Source organism: Grus americana, chromosome 1 (genome assembly GCF_028858705.1).
Source record: "Grus americana isolate bGruAme1 chromosome 1, bGruAme1.mat, whole genome shotgun sequence".
Taxonomy (NCBI): domain Eukaryota; kingdom Metazoa; phylum Chordata; class Aves; order Gruiformes; family Gruidae; genus Grus; species Grus americana.
This window is the reverse complement of record NC_072852.1, coordinates 107,769,948-107,791,332: the sequence shown is the minus strand read 5'-3', so window position 1 is coordinate 107,791,332 and position 21,385 is coordinate 107,769,948. Positions and strand designations below refer to the sequence as shown.

The 21,385-nt window shown below is 38.0% G+C and overlaps 1 protein-coding gene across 17 annotated transcripts in view; it reads left to right on the top strand.

Annotated features, from left to right (window-relative positions):
* The window catches only part of ROBO2 (roundabout guidance receptor 2), a 485,452-nt gene that overhangs the window by 424,742 nt on the left and 39,325 nt on the right, over positions 1-21,385 (top strand). For 11 of the 17 annotated variants that reach the window (XM_054847356.1, XM_054847298.1, XM_054847385.1 and 8 more), the window contains 5 exons: positions 4,835-4,877; positions 6,450-6,577; positions 10,874-11,155; positions 11,534-11,659; positions 16,134-16,290. In XM_054847356.1, coding sequence (XP_054703331.1) covers positions 4,835-4,877; positions 6,450-6,577; positions 10,874-11,155; positions 11,534-11,659; positions 16,134-16,290 — 736 coding nt within the window. The remainder of the gene's footprint in view (positions 1-4,834; positions 4,878-6,449; positions 6,578-10,873; positions 11,156-11,533; positions 11,660-16,133; positions 16,291-21,385) is intronic. The other 6 variants (XM_054847318.1, XM_054847394.1, XM_054847328.1 and 3 more) reach the window with 1 other exon arrangement.

The following is a 21,385-nucleotide window of genomic DNA, read 5'->3' as shown; positions in this document are numbered from 1 at the left end:
AAAGATTTGTACCAGAGAAGAATAATCGACTAGATTAAATTCATCAAGCTTTCTGTCTTTGTGAACATTTTCATAAGCACTGATCAACTGCTCAGATGGTCACAAATAAAATGTGACACTGAAAATCATAGCTAAATCTTTTTACTTATTTTCAGTTGAACTGGCTCTGGTAGTTACTGAGCCACAATTCTGTACATCACTATTCTTCCACTTCTCTTTCCCCCGTTGTGACTCACCAGGCATTGATTCTGGGTAATACCAGTACTAAAAAACATATGGGTTTTGACTATGTTTGTTAGATTACTACTGGTAAGTAGTAGTGTCATCATCTGCAGCTGCACAAGAAGCGTACATTTTTGGGACCATGACAGACTATCAGCAAAACCAAATCTGGCACAGAGACTACATACAAATGTTACTCCTTTTCAGTGATCTGTTCTGTGATATAAAGAATGGGTTGGTCTTACTTTTGTGAGTCTCTGCAAAAGCTAAAGTACTGCTGCCCTGATTTTTTCTATTTTTACAGTTACCCTTTACTCAGATTGCTTGGCTATAAACACACACCGTGGGTTTCTATGTAATACAAGAAGAGATAGATGGCACAGAAGAGATATCTGACCACTTCTTGTGTAACAGATGAATTGTTTCGTTCCAGCATTACAATGACAGAACTGACTTTGTTTATTTTGTGCTGGAAGTTGCTACTCTCTTTTCACATTTTGGTATAAGGACTTATAGAACAAAGGCTCAGAATCCATTTGTAGAAATAAGAGAAATTTCATTTGTCTGCTTATCTTTCCCATGCCCTCAAACTCATTGTTGTGCCAGTACCCACTCGCTTGAATACTCAGGTGTTTTCAAGTGTCTAGGCCATCAGTCATGCGAAGAAAGTAAATATGTATTTTCACTTACGAGTAGGTAAGCTTATTTAGTGACTAGTGCTCCTTGGGATTAAAGATTTCATGAAACTGAGAAAACAAAAACAAATTAAAAATAGGTAGAGAATTACAGAATGCTACACATTTTATGCACGACTCCTGAAAGTGTTAAATGAGGATAAATTATTTGACAGAATCATCCAAAGGTAGACATAAGATTTGATGGAATTTTTATATGCTGATTATCTGTTCTGAGTTAATGCTTATTAAAAGAGGATTAATCTACATTCGTATTTGAGGAACAGCTTATCAGAAAAAGGAATGAGACTTGGCTGGCAACATTAAAGTTTTCATTTGCAGTAGGAAAATGTGGCCTACTAGAGATAGGCATACAGAAAGCTTTCTAAAGCTTTCTTGCCTCAGAATGTCAACTTACTATACATTCATATTTTTCCATTTCTAGCAGGCATGAAGATTAAGTTTAACCTTGTCAGATAATATTAGTAAATGGTATGGGTACCTCCTTATATATTTAATAAAAAGCATGTGAAAAGCTCCTTAACGTATGCTGTTCTTCGTACAAATATATACAATATAATTTCCTTACATATTTATGCATTTAAAATGCACTTTGGATTATACTTCTGCATTTTTACAGCCATTGAAGTATAAGCTGGTGGGGATTCCTTCAAAATCTCTGTATGCAGAGGTTATTTTTTCATCTTCTTTTGAAAACCAATCTCATCCCTGCAGGTCTTCAGCCTTTCTAAGAACATATATCAGATGCAAAGAGTGCTGAAAGAGCTTTTTTGCTTCCTCGGTGATAAAAGGCAAGGGAGATGGGTGGGTCAGTGATAGGGACATCCTTCCCTTCCTCCTCTTACATTGCCCCTTGAAATTGCTCTGCTTCTTTTTAAAGTGGAGACAGGATGAATAAAGCCAGCTGTCTGTGTGTTTTATTTTTACAGTGACATCTACAAGCCTGCATTGCATTAAGTATGCTCCCATTCAGGCGTTTAGACTTGTTTTGTAATTGCAGAAATCAAACTGCAGGCAAAAATGCTGACAAAACGTACGGCAGGAATGATAAACATAGTGCTTGTGTTGGCAGCCTGACCATATCTTCTGTTGTTAGCTGTCTTTCCTTTCACAATATTGATGCTAAAAGAAAGGCACCTTCTCTCTCCAGCCTCAGGTAGTCCATTTATGGATGGCATTAGGAATATGAATTTTTTTCTGTAACATTCTGGTGACATGTCCTCACTTCAAGAGGAATTTTGGCTAGCTTAGTTGATATTCCGGAGCCTTTTCCACCAAGAATAGTAACTAAAATACTTTCTTGTTTATTTTCTCATGAAGATTATAACCATCCGTGCATTGGTATACAGGGTGGAGGGTAAACGGAAGAACCTGTATTCCTTCCCAGTTCCATACACATCACATAAGCCAGGCACAGCCTTCCCTGGGAAAAAGCAATGTCACTGCAAGACAAGCTCTTTTTTTAATAAACTAAGCTGAAACTTTCTTCTAAGAACAGTGTTTATACTGGGAGGGTGTAAGAATATTTAACGTAGGAAAAAAACGAGGACATAGTTACTACCACCAGGATACACAGATAGAAGAAAAAAGACCAAATGCTGTGATAGCTGCGTCTTCTCAACAAGCTCATATACCACAGCCAATCTGCAGCAGCTATGGCTCTAGCGAAGAGGTTTCGATGTCATGTCTTCTTGATATGTTCTCACAGCATGCCTTGGAGTTTTTTCCATACCTCACTACACGGAAAATAAAATGTGTTTGGCAAACATTGCTGCAATCTCCTACTAGCTACCCCCATTTTAGCTTCCTTTTATAAAGTTACACAAGGGATATAAATATTTGAAGACCACAAGTATTGATTTTTTTCCCCATATGACATGTATAGTTAAACTCTCACACACCTGTACGTGCTATACAATTGGTGACAATGTTACTTTAAAATTATTTCTGGTAGATGATAGTCTAAACAAGAGTATTAATCCCAAGAAGTCTTCAGAAAATATGTTTCACTGGAATTCCCTTAAATCTGTAAACTACTTATAAGGGTTGTTACCAAATGCACCTTTGTTTCTCATTTGCCTTATTTCTTGTCGCTTTGACAAATGCAGAAAGTTGGAGAAATGAAGGATTAATTTTGAAGGGGAGGAGGAGAAAGGAAACCACACCTATTCTACTTTTGACCAACGGACCTTGAGACATAGCCAGACAGTACCCACCTCTTTGCATATTCACACATGATATCCACAGCACTTCAGATTATTCACTTTTAAGCAACGAGTGATACAGTCATTTGACAGCCTGTTAGAAACAACGTGAATGAAAGTAGCATCAGCTCTAAAATTAATTAGCTGCAATGTTTTACCATGTCTTGCTTTTCAAAGCAGACTTTTATTTAATACTTCCCATACTTGCATTTTGATTTTCTTTTCATTAATTGGTTTGATTATATCCTTTCAAAATCCAGCTATTAACCATTTTGATGTGACATATGACTGCAGTGATTTTCTGATATTGATATTCGTCTGTTCTGCAGTGAAGGGTAATTAATCACCCTACCCAAGCACTCTTCCAGCAGGGCTTCCAGAGGGGCCAGTATTGTCCCCTTTGCTGAATGTAGACTGTGAAATTATCCTAGGAGTTAATAAAGTGACAAGAATTCTATAAGGTATCAGAAGTATTTTCCCAGTGGATTTACGTCATTGCCAATTTTTTTAATGATCACAGCATTTCTATTGGGTGTAGTAATTTTGTCTGATTAGAGTGGCGTATAATAAAAAGTCTAATCTTGAATTAGGGTAGTTTGGATTAATATCTGGAAAATCTTACGAATACTCTGGGAGCTATAGTTTCATGGTGGGAATGTCCGTCTTACAAAGGTAGATAGTATTTCCAAACCAAAGCCTATTTTAAATGAAACTGGCCACAGACTCTTCCATTCGTCTCTGAAATTTGAACCCTCATCTTGTCTGAGGCTTGTAAGGATGCAGGTGTCCAGGACATTGATATAATTTAATAGTCTGCCTTATCTATGCCTGACAATAAATAATGGGATATTGCCACTGAGAACCAGAGTAGTCTGTTGGCCTTGATTCAAAATATTTGCCAGTGCTTCAAAAAGGAGCATCAAATGTTGTCAATTAGCATCTCACCAGTAATGTGGGTTTACCTATATTGCCCTGAAATGTAATCCTGTTAATAAGATAGATAAGGGATAGGCTGGTTTTTGTCAAAGACTCATGAATGGAGCCTTGAAACCAATTATCTCCCTCTGAACGTATCCCTAGCATGCCCCATGGCAAGACTGGAGACATGTTTTCTTCCCAGTGATGGTGGCGTGTATGCATTTATGCGTGGGTGCTGGTTCTTATACTGTACTTCTAATGGAGACGGTGCAGCTGTATGCTTTTTTCCAGCCCTTCAGCTCTAATAAAGCTGCCACCTCTTTGTATTTGTCCTGGGAAATGGCATATTTGTGTGGTGACATTATATTACTGCATTACGACATGATGTTATTAACTCACTGGCGCAATGTCATTATGTACTGAAGCAAAAGCATGCCAAGAAAACAATTTCATCACATGGCACAGTCTTGCAACGCAAAGTCATATGAAGGGGCTTGTGGTAAATTCAGGCCTTTTGCCCAGGCGGCTGGTTTGCCTCGCAAGCTACAGAGTGAATTGATGTTAATCAATAACGTGCACTGAAATCCTAAAGAAATTGTAACTCTGATGTGTTTGATCCTTTTCTTATAATTTCTGTACTTTATTATGTGATGATGCCAAGAGGCCTCCCATCTTGGACACTGAGCAGTTTGAATTGTTACTTCTAATTATTACTAATTGATTTTTCCCTGTCTTATATGTGTGTGTGCGTGTGTGTGTATGTTTGTTTGTTTTGTTTTTCCTCCCAAAACACAGTCACTTTCCAAAGAGGAGATGGAGGACTAATGAGCAATGGAAGGTATGTTTCTTTGTATAAAGGTCTTTCCGTCGTGTTTATTTTTAAAATTCGGAATCTGAAAAACGCTGTATGCGACGCACTTGGGTAATAACCGATCATTGGGAAGACTGACAATGCTAGGAGGAGTTAAGTAGCTTACCACAAGGTTTAATGACCTATCTGTTGTGCACTTTGGAGGAATCAAGCCCAGATGTTTCATATCTCCCAGATGCCCTGGAAGAAATGAGTAGTAAATATCACAAGGAATGTGTTCATTTGTTACCGGGATGTTTATTGCATTAATTAGACATTAGCAAATGAAGTTGCTGTTGTTTAAGACTCCTTATTGGCTCCCCCTAAATTGCTGTGAGTGAACAATTACACTTAATCGATCACGAAATAAATGATTCATGGATGATGAATAGGCTGTAGATTGATAGGACTGGATTCCACAACTTTGGCTACTCAATTGAAATTGATAAAAGCTGATAACGGGCCCATATATCCTCATCTATTTTCCCTTTGCCAATATGGAGATTGTAATTAGGCCCTGGTAATAACTTCCAATCTCCCGTTTAATCAATATTTTAGCAAAAAGAGATTAGGCCTAATGAGAGCGAGTAGATGTGGCAAGAAAGCGGTGGGGTCTTCTTATTGCCGTTGCCATAGAAACCGATGTTTCTCTTAGGGATTGTACCAGGCGGGGGTCTATAACGTACAATGATCGGAGATGTTGCTCCAACTTCAGGAGTGCATTAATAACCTAGAAAAGCTGCAGAACTGCGGATGGTTTTTTGTTTTCGTTTGGGGGAAGGGGGCGTCTGCAGGAAACGATTTGTTTTCCCTGTTAGATGCAAGTACAAATACAAACAATCCGCCTGCCTTGCAAAATTTCTGGCTGTTTATCCTGGGGTGCGAGAGACATGGTGTCTGATGGCCTGAGCGTACCTTCTCTTTCAACATACTCACTGTTTAATACTGCTTTCAAAGCTGGGAATTACAGGGATATAAAAGCCATACAGCAGTGGCAGATAAAGATAGCTGTGGACTTTCCATTAATCCTACTCAAACCTGTTTGCCTCCAAACCATCCAAGAGGGCTCAAAGAAAGAGTTACCAGCCTGTAGATGACAGGCGTGCATTTCGGATGCAAAGGAAGGAAGAAATAGTAGCCCAAAGTCCTGGAAATGGCTGATACGGAGCAATCAGTTTGAGTGATGGCTCCCTTGAGGTGGTAATTTATCATGCAGCCCGGGTGTAGGATCCCGTGATGGTGCTGCCTAACCCCTGTTTCACACAGACAACGGAGTTCATTTGGATTCTGGCAGAATCACAACGGATGCCTAGTCCCACTTCTACTGACAAAGTTGATTTGTATATATCCTTAATTAACTGCTCAAGGTCTTTAAATCATCAAAGGCTACACAATTTTAATTTGAAATAAATTGAAGTCTCCTAAACTGTTTGTTACCTACAGTGTTAGGAGAACGGTGATATTGTCTCTTCAATCACTAGTTGTCTCACAGATATTTTAATTTTGTAAAAATATATATATATATTTGTTTGTATATCTTTTTTTCTTATTCTGCTTCAGTCGACCAGGTCTGTTGAATGCAAGTGACCCCAGTTATCCTTGGCTTGCAGACTCTTGGCCTGCCACAAGTCTGCCGGTAAACAACAGCACTAGTGGACCAAATGATCTCGGCAATTTCGGTCGTGGAGGTAGGTTTCATTTTATTTTGTCACTATATAGTATACAATAGGCTTCTGTTAGCTAACATCCATGATAACCACTGTGTATTATTTTTATCATTATGATTCTTTCTATGTTTGACTCAAGATTTGATTTAAAATTGACTTTAAGATGTTCATTTCGCTTTATCTCTTTCTACTTCTTTAGAATGTAGGTCTAGTTTGTAATTTACCCCGCAGTGGTGAGACAGGGTTTGCTTATCATCTCAAGAGAAATGTATTTGTTGCTCAAACTCATTCTCTTTTGTGTGGAGATGAGCAATCTGCTGTGCAGGGCAATGTAGCCAGGGATAGAAGTTGTCCATAAAAGCAGAGAACTCAAGGGATGCAGGAAGGATGTTTCTTTAGCAGAAGAAGGACAGAAGAACATTGTTGCTGTCACCTTACCCATCCCCTTCCTGCTAAGGAACTGCTCTCAGTCTCAACCATAATCCATGAAGAAGGCCTCAAAGCTCTTGGGAAATTTTCCTTCTTAATGGAGGAAGGAACACATAAAAGGGAACTTTTTAGATTTTTTAGGGCTTTATTTGCATTTTGAATTGAGGGAAGCCCTTTGGGGAGATGAGGTAATGATTTATAATTATTATGATGAATCTTTAGAGGGGTTACTTTCTTTCAAACATTTTACTGAAATGGGAATTTCAAGATGTATGACTGGGATTTTTAAAAGTCGTAGTAATACCCACATCTCTTTGCTACTTCCTTGGTTTCTGTGATAACACAGCTAGTTCTGCATAGTAGTGATCAGAACAAGACTTCCTAATGTAAATGAGTATATAAATATTTTCAGACAATAATAAATAAACAAAAATCAAGACAACTTTATATATAAAAATACATTAACATGCAAAAAATCTGTAAACCCATCAAACTGATAAATGTGAAAAGAATTCAGTTTTGAACTGTGCCAGAATCTATTTCTGAAAACCATCCCTCACATCAGTTATACATTCCCATGCAAAACTGCTGGCCTGTGGTATGACCACTGTGACTTTAAATTACAACAAAATACTTTAGTTTTATTTTCCATATAAAAATGTTGTAAAGCTCTTGTCTTACAAAAATATTGTAAAGTAAGCAAACTTTTGATAATATTTAGAAGGCAACTGAGTATCTGCCAGCTTCTTTGTTGTGAATATCTTGAAAATAAAACCCTTCAGTATTTTTCCATCTTTCTGTAAGCTCACATAATACAGAAAAATTACCATTTTCTTTTAGAATTTGGCTCTATATGACTGAAATTGGAAGCATGTTTTAAAGCTTTTGGCTTCGATGTGGATGAGGCATGGGTCCAAAATTGTCCAAGAGATGCAACAGTTATATTTGGAATTTAAGCAGTTTAATTCCACCCATGATCTTTACAGTTGAGCTCACACTTTTATTCTGGCTGTTTTGGGAAAACTTATCCTTATCTGTTTCAGCAGTTGAGTTTGGATGCTTCTGCATTAAAGATAGATTAGAAGTCAGATGTCTTTTAACATGAATTAGGTGTATAAATAGAACTTGGGCCTCTTCTACTGGTTAAAAGGACTGTGATAATATAAAAGGTCTGTAAGAATTTTGAAAACAGTAAGGTGGCAACCAGTCACTCTGGAAACTCAGAAGCTGAGGCAGGCAGTTCTAACATCGCCTTTAAGAGGGAAATCCACATTATGTCCTCAATAGGCATTTGAGAGCAAGGCTGTGGGTGGGGAGCACAGGTTAGGTCACGTAAGGCCACGAAATGGTACTGCATCTCCTGAGGCAGCAAGAAAGAGCGTACCTCAGGAAGTACTTCAGCACTATGTCATTTATCTCAAGAGTTACAAAACAAGTTGGATTTTGGAGAGTTTTCGGGAAGGCGTCCAGTGGGAAAAGTGTGTTCATCTTTGGTCTGAAATGTACAGTGTGGTTTTTATGCTATGACAGCGTGGTGGGAAAATCACGCTTGATTTTTACTAGGTGATTATGGCACTTTGTAAAATGGCACTTTAATAGCTCTTTGAGTGCTTAGTGTATACATCTCATTGAGGTCAAAAAAGTAATCTGTGGTTGTACTGAAAATTGCCAGAATATCTGGAGAACCTCAGCTTATTAGTAAGAATGACTGAAAATTCTTGGCTGGTGGGAAGCTATGCAACTTTCAAGTGTGTGCAAATGTATAGTCCTCCATTTTAAAATGACTGTGTAGAGATGATAGCTCTTCAGTTGCCAGAAACGTGCTCTAAAAGATAGGTGTCTGAGATGTCTGAGTACTCGAGAGATGAGCATTTTGCTAGTTTTTACTTCTGTGAGTCTGCAAATCCAACACAGACAGGTTGAGCTGGACTTACTTCATTTTATACATCAACAACAGAATTTATTTACTAAACTTCAATCCATTATACTTTGATGAAATCAATTGTGGAAAGCAAAAAATCTTCATATTGTGGATGAAATACAGGAAAGATAGGACTCCGCTTGTCTCTCACATCTCATGCTGTATTTGCACATAGATGCTTTTATGATTGTGTACTGACCCTAGAAAGCACATTGGATATGGGCAGATAGATAGTAATAACCTGATTTTGAAATATGACCTGTAGTTTGCATTAATTCTATTTTTTTTGCACTTATAATTTATCTGCAGATATAAGTTAATACAATTAAATCATTTTAAATACTTGATTGTGCCCATTTCCCTGTTGTTGTTGTCTGCAAAAACAGATCATACTGATAGACCCAAATTCAATCTCTGTTTCTGCAGTCTCTCTACTGAGCACTTGTTATTGCCATATTTATTGTTAATATTATGTTGTTGCCCTGAGACTGCAGATGTTATTAGGGTCCATATTAAAATGTTCACTGTTGCACAAATGAATGCAGTAGAAAATAGTTCTGTGGTCTAAACAATCATCCCAGGAAAAAAACAAAAACAAAACCCCCAAAACCCAAAACAAAACAACAACAACAACAAAAAACAGTGGGAGGATGCCATGGTATCATATCTCATTGCTGTAAAAGTCTTGAGATAGTGAGAGAACAACTGTATTCCCTGAAGTTGCACTAAACCCATGTCTAAGTCTGGAACTGAGCCTAAACCCTTGTCTAAGAGCAAGAATAATTTCTCTTTGGGGCTTAAGATATATAAAAATGTATGTGATACCTACAATGGGATCTGAACATCCTCACTAGAGGGTTACACATTATCTCAAGTACAGTCTAGCAGTTGGAATCCATGTCTGCCATCCAGCTATATACAGCAAATGACATGCAAAGAATGCATTTTTCTAACAAATAAATTCCAAAATGAATTCAACTTTTCACAGTCTAAAGAAATTGTAAAAATAGTACCATTTGATATATTGATCTCTGAAGCAGCAGGAAGAGAGTTATCTGCTTAGCTGTGGTTCTCCTTGGGACATCATGCCAGTCATCATTAGATTCTTCACACTTCAGTACTCTCAGCTTCTAAATCCTAAATTCCACCAGCAAAGGTCACTACAATGTTTAGTAAGGAGAGAGATTGCCAATCTAACTGATTAAAGGTACAAATTGCAGTGTGTGATAGGATTCAAAAGATGTAGAAAAGTCAACAGATATTTAGCTAAATATGCTGTACTGTTTTTCAGGTAAATGTACGGAGTATTGGAACAAGTTGTTCTCCATTATCACCACTGCTTTGCCATTTTAAGAGACTGATCACTTAAATCCCCTCAGAATAACAGATTTTCTTTTGCATATCAGGAACAACTTGGCTTTGTCAGGTTTTTCTTTTGTTGAAAAGGAGAAATGTACTAGCTAATGTCAAAAAGAAAATTAGAGAAGCTGATGCATAAAACTTCAAGGCAGTCAAGGTGATGCCCTTAAAAAATTACTTTGAGAGCTTTGGCATCCATTTAAGAGTTTTGCTACATATTTGCTGGGAAAGTTTCATCTGTGATTTGTAGATTCACTCCTTTCATCATTTCCCTGAAGCCCAGACAGTTTCATCGGTTCTGACATAGAGTGAACAATTGAAAACATTCTTCAGTAAAGAAATATTCCAAACTTCACTTACACAGTTGAAGGTATGGAAAAAAAAAGATGGTTTTAGGCAGTGAGACGTGAAGGACAAGTGGTAGGCCTGTCACAGATGCTGATAGTTTGGCGATGGTTGTACATCATCTTCCCTTCGTTGGCTCGTGGACCTGTCTCAGCTGAAATGCAAACGTGCAAAATGACACATTTATTTTTCATCTTAAACCTTGATACTTTCAGGCTTCCTGTGCATCAATGATTTGTTTCATTCCCCTATGTTCACCACAGATGTGCTGCCACCAGTGCCAGGGCAAGGAGATAAAACCGCTACTATGCTTTCTGATGGAGCCATTTACAGCAGCATTGACTTCACCACAAAAACTAGTTACAACAGTTCCAGCCAAATAACACAAGCCACGCCATATGCCACCACCCAGATACTGCATTCCAACAGCATCCATGAGTTGGCTGTCGACTTACCTGATCCTCAGTGGAAAAGCTCAATTCAGCAAAAGAATGACCTGATGGGATTCGGTTACTCTCTCCCAGACCAAGGCAAAGGCAACAATGGTAATTACAGCTCTAATTTTCCAGAGCCCTCGGCTTTAAACTGTATCATCTATGCATGAATTAGAAAAATCCTTTTAGTATGTGAGACACTGCTGATATTTACCGTAACTAATGCTTACACACCTTGCGTGCATGCTGAACCTCACACGATCACAAAATATATTGTTCCGTGCTTTTAGTCCTCTTTGTCCTGTGCTAATCACCAAGCCATCTGTGTTCCATTAGGCTAGGATAGGTATACATTTAAAAAAAAAAAGAAAATTAAAACTCGCTGCCCCACCCCATCGGCTGTTGACTTGCTAACTGCATGTATTGCATGTGCTTGTGCTGTCAACTAATCACACGATGCCACTGTGACCTTTGCCCTTTAACCCTTAGCCTTGCTTTACATCCCTGACTACCGCGTGGCTGAGGGATTGGCTAATAGATTGCCACACAACCAGTCACAGGATTTCAGCACCACCAGCTCCCACAACAGCTCCGAAAGGAGTGGCAGCCTCTCAGGTTGGTTCCACCGCCGTGGGTGGGTGAGGGACGGAGGGGTGTTGGTGAGCAGCTCGCCAGGGAGGCGGAGAACCTCCCAGGGGCACTTTGCGGATAGGTATGAGGGTGCCTGCCCACTGGAACGTCAGCGAACAGCATCATGTTGGCCTCTACTGAAAAAATAATAAGCCTTTTGTAGAACCTATTTGGAGAGAATGCCTATTTGGGCAACCTGGTCTAGTGGACGGTGTCCCTGCCCATGGCAGGGGGGTTGGAACTAGATGGGCTTTGAGGTCCCTTCCAACCCAACCCGTTCTATGATTCTGTGACTTTACAATCGGAGAATCCTCCCAACCAGCGCTTGTCATCGCAGTTGGCAAAACCTTGGCTTGTCACATCCTTTCCCTGACAGCACAGTTCATGGAGCAAATATATTTAGGCATCAGTCCTCACTTTATAGGTCTCCCCACACTGAGCTTCATGAGGAGATTAATATTTTTGTTGAGTTGTTAACAGATTCCCCACTCCCACAAGCTGTTTCTAAATGCTGTTTTTCAGTGAAGCAGCTCAGAAATAAATGTAGGGCCCTGCAAAGATGACCGGAGTTTCAGAAATTGTGCCAAGTCTGCATAAAAACAGAATGTAAATTTTATGTGTGTGCTGCATGTTTTATTGGAAACATGACACATTTTCATTGGATGAAAATGATTGTAGTACATGTGGTTGTGTATTATATTTCAACACACCTTTTTCTTGATTTCTTTAATTTTGCTTACTTGTTGCTTATGTTATGTATGTCATTTTTTTCCAAGACAAAACCAGAAAAGCCAGCAATAAAAATGAAAGTCTGCTATTTCACTTAACTGAAATATGAGAGAACTGAAGGGACTTAAATTTCAAATTTATACTATATCCGTAGCCTTTTGAATTTCCACTATAAGTTGGAGTAATTGCAACAGTAACAGATCAACCCTAGAAATGGCTTCTTTATGTTAATTTAAATGACTATTCAAATTGAATGTTGAGATTAGAAGCCTACAATCATTGGCCCATAACTCAAATAGCCAAATGTATTTGCAAGTCTTGTGTTTTCATGGGGAATATTAGCTGATTTGAGTGAGACAGAAAAATAGGCTTATGGTATTGACAGAGAGGTATCTGGGAGCTAAGTTCATATGATACTTCAAGAAAGGTTCTTGTTCCTTGTATGCGAGGTGTATTGGCAAGTAGCTTAGGAAATTGACTTGCTCCTCTGGCTGCATGAAAATGCAGAAATTGATATGCTGAGGTACATATGTGCCAGTTATCAGAGGGCAGTATCACACTTTAAATGTGTTGACAGCTACAGCTGCCTAAGAAATTTCTCAGAAAATACGAAGTTTCACTGGAAAATGCCAGTTGATCAAAAGCTGGACTTTGAACAAGTATTTCAAGTGAAACATATTTTGTGTAGTGTTTCTCAGTTTGAAGTAAATTTTCTGATGACACATGGGAACTTCAGGGTAGCCCGTCTTTCTATAGCCAGGGCACTCCTGTTGTGATCAAAGCAGCTCACACCTGGATGCCCCAGTGCTCAGATGAGTGTCAGACTATTGGACTGCAGAATCAGTATTTTGCTCTCCTTTGCCCAGTAATTATATCTTTAATAACAGCTAATTATGTCTGTAATACATGAGAAACTGGGGGAAACCTTCAAATAGTCTGATAATTAGAGCATCACTGGAGTCGGACACCAGCTTTGATTATGTAGTCCCCATCAGGGTGAGCAGGAACTTGTTCTCTCACTTCCCTGGTTAGTACTTTAAGTACTACTTGTTATTCTGAGTTTCTGTCTCTGTCAGATGAATATCGTGAGAAATCCTATCCCACTGTGGAATGGAAAATAGTTAAAAACTCAGCTTTGTGAAGCAGGGAAATTTTGTGGCTGTACTTTGCACAGCTCCCAGCTCATGTCAGTACTATGATCATCAGCCCAACTGGCAAATTCTTTTTCCAGGACCTGATTCATCTAGAGATTTAAACAATATAATTGAATTCCAGTGTGAGGAGACATTGAAACATCAAGCATCATTGCTATGGGGAAACAAGGCTTTGGTGCAACAGTTTTCAAACACACATCTGGCATTATGCATTAGGTGTCTGTTCCACTAGTCTGACAGTGGAGTAACTGTGCCCATGGGGACAGGAGAGAAATCTCCTGCCCAACTGTACGGTGTAGGCTGCTTTCCTTACCAATAATGACCTTGGAGTTTCTTTCTTTTATTTCTTCATCTGAACAGTTCCTCAGCTCTCTGCTTCACTCTTTCTAATAGCTCTGTTATCTTTGACCTTTCTCTCCAAACACCCCCAAATCCAAGTGGCTCCATACTAGCACCCCACACATCCAACCTCCATTTTACCGGTCTCCTAAGATTACCAGGATGTTACACTTCCAAAATCTTCCTCTTCACCTCAACTAATCTCTAAGCTGAAGTTCTTTTCTGCATTTCTCTTCTCTCAGTATTCCTAGTTTAAATCCCCCTGCAAGACACACACACACACACACACACTTATGCATGTGCTTTCCTCCCAAAGCAGCCCCTCCTACCTTAACTTTTGTTCACTCCTACTCCTGCTGACTTTTCAAAAATTCCCCTATGTCCCACAAATTAAAATTAACGTCCTTTCTTTGTAATGTTCTGTGACCCTATTTCTAACTCTGCTTTCTGCCATACCTGTGCTTTGAAAGCTTCATTTTCCCTCCATAAGGTTCATGTATTTGTTCCTCCATTGCCACCATGACTGGGGTTTCTTTTCTGTTGATCAAAACGTTCTTTCCCTTTTCAAGAAAGCATCTCTCTCTGCCAGGCTACAAAAGGAGGGAAGAACCTGTCTTGCATCCCAATAGATGAAATATCATCTCAATTCACACATAGTGAATGACAGGTTCTTGGCTGGACTTACTATAAATACTCCAAGACAAAGAAGGAAGAGCTCTGGTCTGGAATTGAGTAGTGGAAACCAAAGTCTTGTTTGCAACATGCTGCCAGCCAGACTGATCAGAAACCTTGCCGGACTTGTTGCCTGTCTCTAGCAGCTGCAACAGGAGGTGAAAAGAGAAGACTTGGCTACTTCTGAATCATGGAATGACCTTGTTTCTTCCCCCTCTATTTGCTCCTGTTTTGGTCCAGCTGACATTTGGAGATAACGGGAGAAAGCCGCTGTCTCTCAGACGAAAGGCCCCGTGACACGTGCTTGTCTCTATTGCTAGAATTGCACATCCTTCTGGATGTCTCTACGCCTAAAGCTAGAGCCATGGTGCCTGCCAGTGCACACTGTGCCACCCTGCCTTGCAAGTCAGTTGTGATTTTTTTGATTCTGATGAGAAGTTTTTACATGGGTTTTCAGTTTTGGCTGATCTTATAAATCAGCAAGAGACATCAGTGGGTAAGGGGGATTAGACTGTGCTTTCTGCAACAGGCAAGGGATGAGTGACTGCCACCTGGGCAGCCCACTGAAAAAGCATATGGCAAACCATTCTTCCACCCAACAACAAAAGCCACAACAAAATAGCAATAAATAAACGGGTCTCCAAGCAGTCAAAGGATTTGAAATCTTGTGCCATTCTTCCTCTTAATGAATTCCTGACAAGAAAAAGGAGTCAGGGCAAAATAAAAGAAGCTAAGCAAGTGGGAAGAGAGCTAGTTCTGTAAGATCACTTTCCCACAAATGGAAGTGTCTCAACTGGAGCAGTGGGTACAAGGACAATAAGAAAAGAGAGCTTAAGCAAAATGCATTGCTCACCTCATTTCTACTAGCCTCCCCCATTAGAGCTGTACGTCAGAAATAGAACCTCTTCTCCGTAGTGGCACAAGATCTTTGAATCCTGTGAAACAGCCAGTACTAAAACATTGCAGATGACTTCCTGATGTTTTAAAAAATGTAACTTAGTAAATTCCTATCAGCAAAACCCTGTTTCTTTTTGTTTTGACAACTTACTCTTGTCATTCTCGTTGAAAGATATTGAGTCTAATGACAATTTTTTTTAGATCGTGTCCTTAACCTCTGTGTTTTCCACAGGAAGAGATTATGCAAAACAGTATTATAAGCACATTGGATTCTGACATTTGAAATAATTTGCTATGGTCTATTATATTTTTATCTAACAGTGAATTCAAGAAGTCATAAAGCAGACATGAATAAATCAGTAAATAAATTTCTGATATAGCAAAACATGTCTTTCCTTGGTTGTGCACTACTGTGGGGCAAATGTATGGACTTTGAAAAAGAAGTGATTTTTAGCAATTATTCTGAATATTTTTCCATTCCATTCTATTATTATTTATAACCTTGTAACAGCATTAGCACGTTGATGCTGATTCTGCTGAGATATAAATACATCTTCTTTTTTGGGGCACGCCATCTGGAATCAGAATTCTTTCAAAGAAATGTAAATAGCTAGCTTTTTTCCCTACATTATCTCTCTAACATTTTATTTTTCTTTTTGGATTTGCAGGTGGCAAAGGAGGGAAAAAGAAGAAGAACAAAAATACTGCCAAGCCCCAGAAAAATAATGGTTCAAACTGGGCCAGTGTTCCTCTCCCACCCCCTCCCGTGCAGCCACTTCCAGGCACAGAGCTGGAACACTATGGGGTGGATCAGCAAGAAGCAGGGTAATTTTTTTCTTTTTCTTCTGAAGAAAAATCTGTGGTTTGCAGAGATGAGGCTTTTTTGAAAAAAAAAAAAAAGAAAATCTGCTTAGTGATGATATTATTCTGTTTTGTTTAAAAAAAAAAAAGAGAGCACCTGATCCTCTAGACTTATGCAAGGCTATGGAGAAGGAAGGTTTGAATAGCTTCTCTTGATAGTGACTGAAGATGGAAATAAAAGTGACCTTGCTTCATCATCATGTAGGGCTTCTCTGTTTACTCATGCTGAGAAGTATCTCGCTTCATAGGTAGCTTAATTGAATTCCATTGGGACAGCTTGCAAATGATGGGACTCAAAGTGAGTAAGGGTGACATAATCTGGCTCCTTGTATTTTTTCACTGCTTTGATGTTTAAAAATATTAGAGCCAACAGAACAAAAAACCTCACACTAAATTGGATTAATTTTAGAAGATCAACCAGTGGATAATAATCTTCTCGTCAGCTTTTAGAAGAAATTTCACAGTTGAGGAAGGCATTCTATTTATAGGCATTTTTTATTATTTAAACAACTCTTGAATTTCTGGAACCTTACGCTCATTTTTGGATAGCTTAAACTTGTTCTCAAGGACACAAAATCACACAAAAAGCACTAAATGAGACAAAAGAGACATTTCCTGCACAGGGAAGAATTATGGAATGCTTTTTAAAAAGTGAAATTATATGAAATACCAGGTTATAAAATTCTAGAGGAAAATTAGCATATATAGAAAAATAGTTTACTGTGGTCAGCTTTGCTGGAGCCTTTGAGAATCATTGTTCTGTTAGGGACAAATTTCTACCTGTTAAAATACATGGATTAATCAATATTTCCTAAGGATGAAATACATGTATTAAAAATTGTAATAGCTTTACTGAATAAAAAATATTTCAAGTGTTCTCTCTTTTTTAACCATGAATTGATCATCCCTACTTTTATAATGAAAATTAGAGGAATCAAATATTAAAATTTGAGTTTATACAAAGTCCTTCAACTCTTAAAATGAATAATAACTAACTGTGTAAGTCAATGCAGTTCCTTTTAAAAAGAAGGTCCATTCAGGCTATATTAGAGTTAGAATTTCAAAGCAAATGCAAGGAAAAATGAATAACCTTACTGATTGGAATTTTTGTTTAAAAGTCAAGGCAAAAAGTACACATAATCGTTATGTTCTGTATTCTGTTATAAAAAACTAAAGTAAATTTAAGATGGTTTCACCATATAATATTTGTCTTTATCAGTTTCTATCCTTAAAACACATGTGCACCCATTTCACTAAAATAATTATGCTATAGAGGGGAAACAACATGGATTTTCTTTCAGGACAATGAAATAGCATAAAAGGTAGATGGAAATTCCTTCTAGAGAAATCCCTTGTGACACAGGGCTTGACTCCTCACTTGCATAAAGTATCTGTTACTGAGCTGGAAGGAATGATGTTGGTCACCAAGACAACACTGGTTATTTAAGGATAAGGTATTCACCAGCCTGCCAAGTTCTGAAAAATTCAACTTAGTTTTTCCTCCGATTATCTTCTCAATTACTCTTCTCAGTTTTTATGTAATATCTTATTAATGGTGCTTGTAGCAAGACCTTCTAATGTGTATTTTACCAAACACAAAAAAACCCTTGAAGATTACACTTACAGTATCAGTTGTGAGCTACAGTAATTTACAACCAACTTTGCTGAACCCAATAAATCTGCAATGGCCATACTTCCTGAGGGTGTATCCAATGCTACTGGTCATTCTGTACTCAGGGGTTGATCTTGTTTCCGTGGTTTTCAACATGGTAAAATGGAATGAATCACAGACTGCGCTCCTTATGTTGCCTTTAATATTGACATATTCGGTAAAAAAAAAGGCAACAATTTTTTTAAACTGTTTTGTTTTTCTTGATTTGCTTTGATGTATACTATGTATGACGAGTTCAATGTGTTTTAATTTTAGAATTAATTACATGCAGATGTAATTATATTGTGAATTACAATTGAAAAATGCACTTCCAGTCAGAAAACCTGAAAACTTTATTAAAGATCTCACAATGTGATATGAAAGGCGAACATTTAGAGCAATAAAATAAGGAAGCTGGCATCTAAACAGAGACTGATTTTTCTGTGCATTTCTTCCTACAGCTCTTGAATTCAAGTCTGAGCTTCCTTGGCATGAGTATCCCAAATAAACTAAACAATTTTGACACCTTATTTTGCTTACTAGACATTAAAACTAGTGGTCTACTGGCTTATAAATTGTAAAAGAAAATCCACAATAGCAGCAAGTAAAAAAAAAAAAAGTCACCTAACTTAGTCGTAGATAGGGATGAAAAAAAAAATACACTCTTTGTTCTCTCTACCATCTTCTCCCCAGAACAACTGAGGTTTGCTTTCACCTCCGTTCTTCCACGAACTGCAATAAACATGTTAACCTAAACAGCCGTTTTGTATAATGTGGTAGCTTTATGGTAGCTATACTGTTGTTTCCCTAGTAATCTCTTTCCTGTGAAACTTTCCCCTTTTCTGTGGTTTTCTACAAATTCTGTGCTTGCTCCTTGCTGTCCTCCTTAATTTTCTCTGGTATATACCACAGTCTGTGAAGTTTCTCTTTTCCTGCAGTAGCTCTCAATCGAGCATGTTCCCTTTCCCACCCTGCTCAGAGAAGATGCTTTTGCTTGGTTTTATCTCATAAACTTGACAGTAAGGAACTGCTTATTACATATTCATCATCATCTATTTATATTTTTTCACCAATAATATGCATGATCTGAGCCAACCCCAGTAAAGGCAGTCTTCATATTATTATCATTGGTTATTTTTATTTCGTACTATTGATTCCACCTTAAAATGGAATATTAGCCACTGGATATCAATATATGTGACAGTCATTTTCTGTTTTTTAAAAGAGTAAAGAAGGTAATACCCTTTACATCAAAAAATCCTTTCTGGCAAGACCTAGAGAGGGAAGCTTTTTTGTAGCAACAATGTGTGTAATGAAACAGAATTGTTATAAAATGTGTCCCTTACCTATCACCTCTATTTTGTACTTTGAAGGAAAAATCTATCCATGTAATGAACTAAGCTTTTTAATAGCAAAAGATTACTACAGAATAAAAGTGCTGAGAATAGAATAAAAATTATTAGAGAGAGTCATGTTTGTTAACCAGAAATTATTTAGGGATTTAATTATCATGAAATTACAATCAGAGGTTGTTAGTGAAGTTAAGGTGCTTAGATTTTAATAAGAAGTACTGGAAAAAAGGTTAAAAGTTGCATGCATTTTCACCGAGTTGTATTTAGTCAGAAAACTAAAAAGAACATGGATGTGATCAATATTCACTACACTAGTTCCAGAAGTTTCGATGACTGTATCATTTGTATAAGGTGTAGTTACTACGTAGTCCACTAGGTTTATTAGCTTTTTCTCGCAGAAGCTTTTCTTTTTTTTTCTTTTTTCTTTTTTTTCTCTTTTTTTTCTTTTTTTTTCTCTTTTTTTTTCTTTTTTTTTTTTTCTTTTTTAATATGCAGGGTAGAACTGGTGGCTTTTTGGACATCTTACATTATGAAGACAAAGGTTCTTGTACCTGAAATCTTGAACCTCAATGTTCTGAACTTCAGGCTTAGGCTCCTTTCCATTTCAAACAAAATCTAGGTAAAGATACAGCACTTGTGCAGAATCTTTTTACTAAGAAATCTTTTTACTATCAAGCTGAACATTTGGAGATTTGAAGCAAGTAGGGTCAAAAGGTGAGCACATCCAAAGCTCATTTATGCATTACTGAAAAGTCACTAAGGAGTATCTTTCTGCCCTGTCCCTTTTATAGAAGAAGCCATTATACCAAAGCATGAGGCTGAGAGAGTAAAAGCAAGTGACAGAGCTGTTGCACTGTACCTTTTTAGCAGCATGAGTTAGGATGGTCCCTTCACCCTTGGGTGGCAATGTCATGAGTGCATGCTGCAAGGAAAGACAAATTAGAGCTACTCATATCTTAATTGTCTCCTAAGGAATTGAATATGTATCATATAAATTTTCTCAAATCTCTGTGTTATGAAAATGGTGATGATCCTTCATTCAAAAGCTCCTAAATGCCAAGTGTTAAGATGCAGCATTTATTTGCACCTCTGTACATGAACGTATGTTTATGTATCTATGTACGGTTATAGCTAGGTATAGATTTAAAGTGATACCAGCCCTAATTACAAAATATGTCTTCCACAGACTTTTGGATGATTAAGTCAGGTGGTTTTAGCTATCCTGAATCTGTACTTTTAAATATAGACTTTTGAATAAAGAAAAAGTAGTTTAGTTAATTTTAGATACCTTGGGATTTTGCTTTCAAGTAAACGTTCTGTTCATAAGTCAGGTTTTGAAACTTCTCTGTGTCAGTGTTCCCAGCCTTTTTGTAACCCAGCTTCACACTTGAGAAAACTGGCAGTGATGCATTGTTCTCTTGGAAATTGTTAATTCCTTCCTTCCAAATCAGGAGTCTTAAAGGAGTATTTTAAACTGGTGTGAGCAATTAATTGTCTAACACAATGCATTGCCTGCCTGCATTGCTAACACAAGGGGTGTACCTTGTCAGCAGTCCTTGAAGGTGGAAAGAAGACAAAGTGCCTGAGATGATGCTTGGGGAATGGCCTTTAGAGTGTGAGATGGTTTGACAGTGAAGGAGCTGTGAGAGCTTTTGGTTGTCTGATTGCCTTTTGAAAAGAGCCGTCTAACCTGAGGTTATTTTGGAATATACTGGGAGTTAAGAAATGTGTGCAGATGCCCAAGAGATTGCAGACTGACTGGATGTTTTGAAGATGGGAAGAGTAGACAGTGTTGAGATTTGAGTGGTGTGGTCGTCAGCAGAGCTGTGCACAACCGAAGTTGTGTTCAGATTAGGGAATTACTCTGGGGAGATAATGTACATCAGTCACTAGGGCCTATGTGTCTTGGTGATGCTAGTGTCTCTAAGGACAGGATCCTGGGATGAATCTGTAATACAACGCTGAATTGGATGACGTGCTGTGATGAGGACAGAGACAGAAGAGGATTGAATTGCTGGCAAAGCTTACAGAAGAAGTGGTAATAGAATATAAAGCT